General features: G+C 39.1%; 1 protein-coding gene across 1 annotated transcript in view; it reads left to right on the forward strand.

Moving 5' to 3' along the window:
* The window catches only part of parp2 (poly (ADP-ribose) polymerase 2), a 15,142-nt gene extending 5,838 nt beyond the window's left edge, over window positions 1-9,304 (forward strand). The window contains exons 9-17 of the mRNA XM_053329730.1: window positions 125-281; window positions 407-545; window positions 644-707; window positions 815-949; window positions 3,539-3,666; window positions 4,025-4,124; window positions 5,198-5,296; window positions 6,078-6,202; window positions 8,885-9,304. Coding sequence (XP_053185705.1) covers window positions 125-281; window positions 407-545; window positions 644-707; window positions 815-949; window positions 3,539-3,666; window positions 4,025-4,124; window positions 5,198-5,296; window positions 6,078-6,202; window positions 8,885-9,047 — 1,110 coding nt within the window. The 3' untranslated portion in view covers window positions 9,048-9,304. The remainder of the gene's footprint in view (window positions 1-124; window positions 282-406; window positions 546-643; window positions 708-814; window positions 950-3,538; window positions 3,667-4,024; window positions 4,125-5,197; window positions 5,297-6,077; window positions 6,203-8,884) is intronic.
* The last annotated feature ends 182 nt before the right edge of the window (window positions 9,305-9,486 follow it).

The raw sequence follows: 9,486 nt of genomic DNA on the forward strand, positions 1-9,486 counted from the left end.
TTAGTTGTTACGTGTTAGAAATAAAACATATCCTGCTGAGTTACTTAAAAATGATGCTTTGTGATCAGGATTCAACTTCTGGGCCTCCGATCATCTATCAGTATTTTACATATCTGTCTTCCAGGAGGAGACGGAGACCGCGGTGGAAACTGTACAAAAGAAGAAGAAGATCTCGACGCTGGATGCAAAGATCCAGTCTCTCCTGGAGCTCATCTGTGACATCAAAGCCATGGAGGAGTGTGTCCTGGAGATGAAGTTTGACACCCGCAAAGCTCCTCTCGGTCAGTCTGATGGAATCAAACAGAAATTTGACCCGATATCCTCCTTTTTAATTTCTACTAAGAACATTCAAACAATATTATTTTACATACTCACTATACTGAATATTTTCTCTTCCTATCTGCAGGCAAACTGACCTCAGAGCAGATACGAGCAGGTTACGCAGCGCTGAAGAGGATCGAGGCGTGTTTGAAGAAGAAGGGAAGCAATAAGGAGCTGCTGGAAGCCTGCAACCAGTTTTACACCCGCATCCCGCACGACTTCGGGTAGGGAAACACTTAAACTGAGATGTGCACTAGTTTGCTGCAGGAAAACATGATGGATGATGACAGGCAAGTGTTTCACGTTGGTTTCGGTTCTTTAGGTTAAAAACTCCTCCGATCATTCACACAGAAGATGAGCTGAAGGAAAAAATTGCACTTTTGGAGGTAAAGTGTTTCTAAATTTGGTTGATAATTATTCTGTTTTTGTCTCTATTTAATCTTGTGCTTTATACTATAATGTGTGTAATTTGTATCTTATTTCTTTTTCTCAGGCGCTCAGTGACATCCAGATCGCAGTGAAGATGGTCCAGTCGAGTGCCGACGGTGACGAACATCCTCTGGACCGACAGTATCTCTCCCTCAAGTGCAAACTGCAGCCACTAGACGCCGGCGCCAACGAATATAAGGTGTGTCTGCTGCTTATAACTTTTATACTGATAGAGCAAAAACAGTCATGGTTTAATCAAGCGACTGAAACTTTATCATAACTAATAATTAATATCTTTAAGTCAGTCAGGAGTTTTACAACACTCAGTTTGCCAAACCAAGTCAAATCAAATGGCATCAAATCCATCAAATAATCTACAGCAGCATAATATAATCTACATGTACATTTAATACATTTAAAACCAAATTTAATAGTTTACTAAAATCCACTATAGCTCTGTAAACACTGATTTGTTTTTTCCTATGAACACAATAGCTCTTAAAGGAAATATTCATCTCTCTTCAAAATAAAAGCATTAAGTAATTAGTGAGGTGCCTTCCACACTTTTTGTAAATGAAGCCACGTATCATGATACTTTAAGAAACTATCATGGAGTTCAAAATAAAAATAAAATCCAAATAGGTTTTCCAACTTTAAGCATCATACAGAGAAGACAACACTGCAGAAAATGCAAAAAGACACATTTTTCCACTAAGAGGGGCCTTAATTAACCAGAATAGGATTTTAATAATATCAGATCTATAATATCACAATAAAAAACAAAGAAGAAGGAGAAAATAAATTAGTTAATAAACAATATCTAAAAATAAAGACATACCACAATGATCAGATCAGACTGGTTCAGGGTTGGTATCAAATAATCAGATAACCTGCACATACGTCTATATAATAATAATAATAATAATAATAATAATAATAATGCATTTTAATTAAAGGCGCCTTTCAAAGCACTCAAGGACACCTTACAAGGCACATATAACACAACAACAGTACATCAAACAATATAAATCAGGTCCAATCATTTAGTGCAAAGATAGAGAATAAATATGAATGTGACTACAAAGTGCATTAATACAATAAATAAACAAGAATGAAGATTACATAGTTAGTGTGAGACAGAGTAGGCCACTCTGATATAAAAGATGTCATATTACAGCAGAGCAGGTTTGGTGCATCAACATTAACAAATATTTGGCTTTAAGTAGCAGCCTCATACTGTCATTATGAGCCACTGTGAGTCTCTGCATGCTGTATGTTCAGCCACAGGTGGGCAGTGTTTAGTGAGGTACAGAAAGCTTTAAAAAGAGAAGTCTTCACCGTGGCTGAACACTGAATACTGAATATATGAGTCAACATGTTTGTTTAGTCTGTGTTTGTCTTTATCTGTCTTATCTAAATAGCTGAAATATTTAGCCTCATTAAACATTTTAAAGGCAGAACCAGATGGGAAGACAAGAGGAAATACTAATCCCCTCCCCACTATATACCTACCTATAATATTACTCTTATTTTCATTATATTTAATGTCGAAATCTGAACTATATTCTGAAGATAGACTCAATAACTGTTGAAGAGCAGCTTTACACGGACTGAAAATCACCAAATCATCTGTTTACACAAGGTGGTTAATGAGGGAATGACCCACCATATATCCTGTTCTACATTCGTTTAACGGTATTGACAAATCATTCATCCACTCATTCATTTTTATACCACTTATACTCTGAAGGGTTATGGAGAGGGCTCGAGCCAATCAAGCTGATATTTGAGAGGGGGGGAGGGGGGTCGCCAGTCAATGACCAGGCTCACATATAATATACAGAGATATATAAAGTCAGATAACCATCTAGACTCACTGTCAGGCTATTTAGAGTCTCAAAGTAACCAAACCTGCTTGTTTTTGGTTTGTGGGAGGAAGCCAGAGTACTCAGAGAGAGAACCCACGCAGGAACGAGGAGAACTTACTAAACTCCAAAAAGGAGACACAGTACCGCCCTGTCTGTCTAACTTCATTATTCACATGAAATGGAACAGTTACACAATTTCCCCTTTAATTTCATCATCTGATGAGAAAAACAACAAACAGGACTACAACTTAAAACTACAGGAACCCATCTGTGATATAATTTGTCAAATAGACTAGAAAGGCTTTAGATAAATAATAAAACACATAAACACAGAGAAATTGTGGAATTTAGTCTTTTGTATTGATCTATAATCTCCATTAACCCTCCTGTCGTCCTCGAGTCAAGGAAGGAAGGAAGGAAATTAAGAAGAAGAAGGAGGGAGGAAAGGAGGGAGGAAGGGAGGAAGAAGGAAGGAAAATAGGGAGGAGGAAGAAAGGGAGAAAGATGGAAGGAAAGGAGGAAGGAAGGAAGGGAAGGGAGGAACGAAGGAAGGAGGGAGGCAGGGAAGGAAGGAGGGAGGGAGGGAAAGAAGGGAGGAAAGGAAGAAGGAGGAAAGGAAGGGAGGAAGGGAAGAAAGAAGGCACAGTCAAAGGGAGGAAGAAGGAAGGAAAATAGGGAGGAGGAAGAAAGGGAGAAAGATGGAAGGAAAGGAGGAAGGAAGGAAGGGAAGGGAGGGAGGAAGGAAAGGAGGGAGGGAGGGAGGGAGGGAGGGAGGGAGGGAGGGAAGGAAGGGAGGAAAGGAAAGGAAAGATTGAAGGGAGGAAAGGAAAAGAAAGAAGGAAGGGCTGCATGTTTGACACCCCTGGTTTATAGTCATATGTGTATTTGTCTTTGTTAACGCTCGTCTCGTCTGTGTGAAGGTGATTGAAAAGTATCTGCAGTCCACTCACGCTCCGACACACTGTGACTACTCCATGTCTGTGCTCGACATCTTCTCCGTGGACAGAGAAGGAGAGAACGACAAATTCCTCTCAAACATACACAGCAGGTAATAAAAGATAATAATTACACTGTTGGTTCATATTGCCTCAAATGATTTATATATATCTGAGTGTCACAGCCTCGGCCACACAGCTGAGCTAACGTATAACAACATGAAAACATGGCCGATCTTGACAGACAAGTCTATGGTTGCCATGGATACCAAATACATTTCAGAGACTCTCTCTCAAGTCTCAGGCATTGACCGTGAGACACATGCATTTCAAGTTGCTCTCACGCTCACACCTGGTATTTTTTCATATAAATATATATATTGTTAGAAATCTGGTTTAATTTCTATATGTGCTTGTATGAAGTCTAATGAAGCTCTGATGTGTGTGTGTGTGTGTGTGTGTGTGTACCAGGACTCTGCTGTGGCACGGTTCCCGCCTCTCTAACTGGGTCGGCATCCTCAGTCAGGGGCTCAGAGTGGCTCCGCCTGAAGCTCCCGTCACCGGTTACATGGTACGATGCACGACTGGACTCAACAGGGAAATACATTCACATCACATCACATCCCGTTTTTCCACTTTCATTCTATCTTTATATTCATCTGTGTTAAAAGCCATTTCCTCTCAAGCTTCAACCAAGGTGCGAAATTCACTTCTTCTCTTTTTTTTTGTCCACTGAGCAAATTTACCAGCTGCTCAGTCGATTATTGTATTTTTTTTGGCTGGTGACTGAAGCAAATCTATCAACCACTTAGGAGCATTTGGCAGGTGGCTGATGCTAATTTTGTTCCCTGCCTGCAGCTAACAATTATTACCATTTAATTTAATTATTTTGGTGTATTAAACATAATAAATCACATTTAACTAAAGCCCAATGTGATGCACGCACATTTCTTATATTGTGAGACCAACTGTGCAAAACATAAAGATATTAAAATTACTATAAGTCAAAATTGACCCAGTCTGGTTTCAAGTATATAAATAGGTATAAATTATCACCCAGTTATGTGTTAGACCTTTTTATCCAACTTCATTCCTACTTATAATTACAGGTTTTACACATAGTTTTGGAAATTATAGTCAATAGGCCTCATTTAAATTAAATTATACCTCATTGTTGAGTTAACGCCTTTTGTCCTCACAAGTCAAAAATAGGACCAAAGACAACTAAACAGGACGTTTAAAATAAATGACCTAAACAATGACCGGATTATCAGATTAGATGCAGATTAGATTTTCTGTTGATTGACTAATAGTTTAATCCTCCACTTTAAAAAATAACATGTAGTCATAAGTCAAAGATAAATACATGATGACATAAAATGCATTTCAGAAAGTCATGTTTTCTCTTTTAAAACCATAAACCGACACTTACGTCAGAAATAAAACCCAACAAACTGACTTTTTACGGTTGTAATAGATGACGGAGTAACTAAGAAAACACCCAATGTGACTTTTAGAATAGAAACATCTCAATTTTATTATATTTTTGAATAAAATGATCGGATAAACTGTAAAGTATTTGTCATATCATCACTTTTTCTTCATTACAGAGATAATAATTTCCTTTCTGTCTCTTTTATCCAGTTTGGTAAAGGTATCTACTTTGCTGACATGTCGTCAAAGAGCGCCAACTACTGCTTTGCCAACCAGAACAACCACATCGGACTGCTGCTGCTGTGTGAGGTGAGTCCATTAACAAGCTGTCGTCACGCCAACGGTGAAGAAAACATTTGAAGATGTATTTTGTCAATAAACTGTAACAGATTTTCATTTTAGAAGTTTTTTCTACTCCTCTTTTTCTATTTATACTAAACTGTTTAATCATCCTGACAATGAAGGAAGAGGTGGAGGAAGTTCTGTTACTGAGAAAGGCAACAAGAGAAACTTAAAGGACAAATCCTGCTTGTATTTGATGCTTAAATGCTTTTATTTTGAAACCCTGCTGACCTGCCAGTACAAGCCCAAGTTCTTCAAACTTAACATTTGAAGATGTATTTTGTCAATAAACTATAACAGATTTTCATTTTAGAAGTTTTTTCTATTTCTATTATATCTTTTTCTATCTATACTAAACTGTTTAATCATCCTGACAGTAAAGGAAGAGGTGGAGGAAGTTATGTTAATGAGAAAGGTGACAAGAGAAACTTAAAGGACAAATTCTGCTTATATTTGATACTTAAAATGCTTTTATTTTGAAAAAAAAACCCTTTTATTTTGAAACCCTGCTGACCTGACAGTATAAGCCCATAACTCGTATTAACAGTAAAACCAACGTGATTTGAATATAACTTTATTATCATGTTGGACCTCGATGTGATTCAGCACTTCTTACGTGTGTGTGTGTGTGTGTGTGTGTGTGTGTGTGTGTGTGTGTGTGTGTGTGTGTGTGTGTGTGTGTGTGTGTGTGTGTGTGTGTGTGTGTGTGTGTGTGTGTGTGTGTGTGTGTGTGTGTGTGTGGTCGTAGGTCGCCCTGGGAGACAGTAACGAGCTGCTGGACGCCGACTACGAAGCCAACAATCTGCCGGCTGGAAAACACAGCACCAAAGGAATGGGACAGACCGGACCTGACCCCAAAAACTCTGTCACCCTGTTAGTGTGCCTCATTATACCGATACTCTTTCACACAGGCCAGACATCGATCTGATAGTGTTCGCTGTTACACAATAACAATAACGACACTAACTGAGAGGACGACTTTATTAATTACACTATCAAAGGAAGGAAAAACACAGATTGATTGATGGATATATAGAGAGAAGAAGAAAACATTAAATATAGATGTATGTAAGATGCTAGTTACTTAACCCTTGTTTCGTCCTCCTGGGTCAAATTGACCCCATCTGTTTTGACTGTGCCTTCTTTCTTCCCTTCCTCCCTTCCTTCCTTCCTTCTGTTCTTCTTTCCTTCCCTCCTTCCTTCCCTCCTTCCTTCCTTTCTTCTGTCCTTCTTTCCTCCCTCCCTCCTTCTCTCTTTCCTTCCTTCCCTCCCTCCCTCCTTCCTTCCTTCCTTCCTTCCTTCTTTCCTCCCTCCCACCTACCTTCCTTCCTTTCTTCCTTCCCTCCTCCCTTCCTTCCCTCCCTCCCTCCTTCCATCCTTCCCACCCTCCCTCCTAGCTTCCTTCCTTCCCTCCTTCCTCCCTCCCACCTACCTTCCTTCCTTTCTTCCTTCCCTCCTCCCAACCTTCCCTCCCTCCTTCTTTCCTTCCCACCCTCCCTCCTTCCTTCCTTCCCACCCTCCCTCCTCCCTCCCTTCCTTCCTTCCCTCCTTCCTCCCTCCCTCCTTTCCTTCTTTCCTTCCGTCTTTCTCCCTTCCTTCCTCCTCCCTATTTTCCTTCCTTCTTCCTCCCTTCCTACCTCTTTTCCTTCCTCCTTCTTCTTCTTCCTAACTTCCTTTCTTGACTCGAGGACGACAGGAGGGTTAAACAGCTGATGCATCCTTCCTTCCTTCCTCCCTTCCTCCCTCTCTACTCCTTTCTGTCCCTCCTTCCTTCCTCCCTCCTTACTCCTTTCCTCCCTTCCTTCCATCCTCCTGTCCTTCCTTGACCTGAGGACAGCAGGAGGGTTAATAGTGCTCGGCTAGGTCCATTATGTCATGTGTTTTAATTATGTGGATCCATTTGTTGAGGTCTATTTCTAGCCCTCCAGTAGAAACATTAACTCCCACAGAGAGTCTGAGTGAAGTAAAAACATTCAGATACTAAATGTTGAACTCAATTTGCTCGTAGTGATTCAGACACTGAAGCACTGACCTCGCTCTCCCCTCATTAGTTCTGCTTCCTGCCTCTCCCCTGTTGATACACACACACAAAATCCTGTTTTTCATTACAGAACAGTCCGGTGGGCATAAAACATACTAGCTATTTAGTTTATAGCACCAATAATGAGATTAAAATGTGATCTACCTTATTAGGCCACGGAGGTCGTTACGTATTTTTAAACCATTTATCTACAAATCATGTTTATTTCACATTACTGGCAACTATTTTTCCAAAGCACTGCATATTTTGACTGTTTTCCCACCATGTAGTTATCATCTGGTTTCACTTTATCTCAAGCAAGTTGTACTAAAAGTCTCTGCAAGTTGATTATCAGACTGTGTTGGCAGCTAAAACTAAAACTTATTGTATGTTTTCAACAATGATTAACATTAAGGTTGAGAAACTGCAATTTCCTACTTAACCTGTCACCAGTAAACGCATCACAAGGCATTTAAACACTCAACATAGTCACATGAACATACCTCTTGGCTCGACTAGTAAACTAAACACAAGTCAACCGAGCTCCTGACTGAGTGAGAGGCGAGAAGCAGATTCTGAGGGATTAAGAGGTTAAAGGACCAGTGTGTGAGATTTAGTGGCATTTAGCTCTGAGGTTGTAGATTGCAGCCAATTGAATACTTTCTCCTCAACCTCCCATTTCATGCATATAAGAGGAGCGACGGTGCAAAAGGTCCTCTCTAGAGTCAGCGTTTGGTTTGTCCGTTCTGGGTTTCTATAGAAACACAGTGGGCTCACTCTCTATGTAGATATAAAGGGTTCGCTCTGAGGTGGTTTGAGGTGATTATACACTAATTAAAACATATTTATAAATATTATATCCCATTAATGCCAATTCTTTTCCACTAGATGCCACTAAAGTCTACATACATTACCTTTTTAAATGGGGTAAAATCACCAGAATGATCCTTTTAATTAATGAGTCAGTGATAAATAAGGGTCGGCAAGTTGAGCAATTCAAAAATATGTTTAAAAAATAGTTTTAAAAGCAGCATCGGGCTTGTTAAAATGTATTTTTGTTGGTTTTATATAATTTGAAACGACATTTGCGCCATTTTTTTAACCAAAAGTAAGACTATGAAAAATGTGATAAAATGTCAAATGGTGTAACCAGAAAATAATGATAAATAATAAATACAAAATATTTTATCCACCAGGTCTATTTAAGTGGACTTATACTAATAATTACTACACTTTAATTACCTTTATTTAATATAAAAAGTTATAATGTAAGATCATGCCAAACTATTTGATATGATGTTTTATTGAGAATTTAGTGTTTTTAAGCAAGTTTAATTATTAGGTTTTTAGTTTTTATGGTTACACCACTTAGACATTTTTTGCCATAATCCTCTAATTGTCTAATATATTCTATCAAAATGGATTAAAAGTATTAATTTTATGGTATTTTAAGGTTTTCATATGTTCATTTTCACATTTTAACTCATTAAATTTGACTAAACATCACTTTTCTCTCCTCTCGCTCTGTTTTTTAGGGATGACGGTGTGACGGTGCCGATGGGTCCGGGGGTGAAGACCGGCGTGGGCAAACACAACGGTTACTCCCTCCTCTACAACGAGTTTGTCGTTTATAACCCTGCACAGATCCGCATGAGATACCTGCTGCGGGTCAAGTTCAACTACGCTTCACTGTGGTGAGGCGGCTCCGTGGAGTAACGAGGGTGAGGCGGATTTCCTCTCCACAGAACCGGGATCATTTATCACTCCGTCAGCCTTCGTGTGGAGTGATGAAGTGTGTCGCTTGTGGTTTTTCTGGTTAAGATGTTAAAAACCTGAACACAACAACTCTCTCTGGATCAAACTGAAACTTACCAACAGATCCAAAGGTTAGAAACTTCACACAGTATGTAAATGTATGTATGGAAACTTTTATCTCATGTAAGAAAAACCCCTTTTTTCCAAGGTAGCTTTTCTGCATTTCACCAGTAATCAGCTCTAAAAATCTACTTCCTGTTTGAGTCATGAAATGATATTTGACTCTGTAAAATCATCTTTATTTATGGGTGAGGTAAAGGTAAAACTAGACTGCTGCTGAGTTTGATAAGGGTAAAAGATGAGAATGGATCTACGTGATATG

Source organism: Scomber japonicus, chromosome 12 (genome assembly GCF_027409825.1).
Source record: "Scomber japonicus isolate fScoJap1 chromosome 12, fScoJap1.pri, whole genome shotgun sequence".
In the NCBI taxonomy this organism is placed as follows: domain Eukaryota; kingdom Metazoa; phylum Chordata; class Actinopteri; order Scombriformes; family Scombridae; genus Scomber; species Scomber japonicus.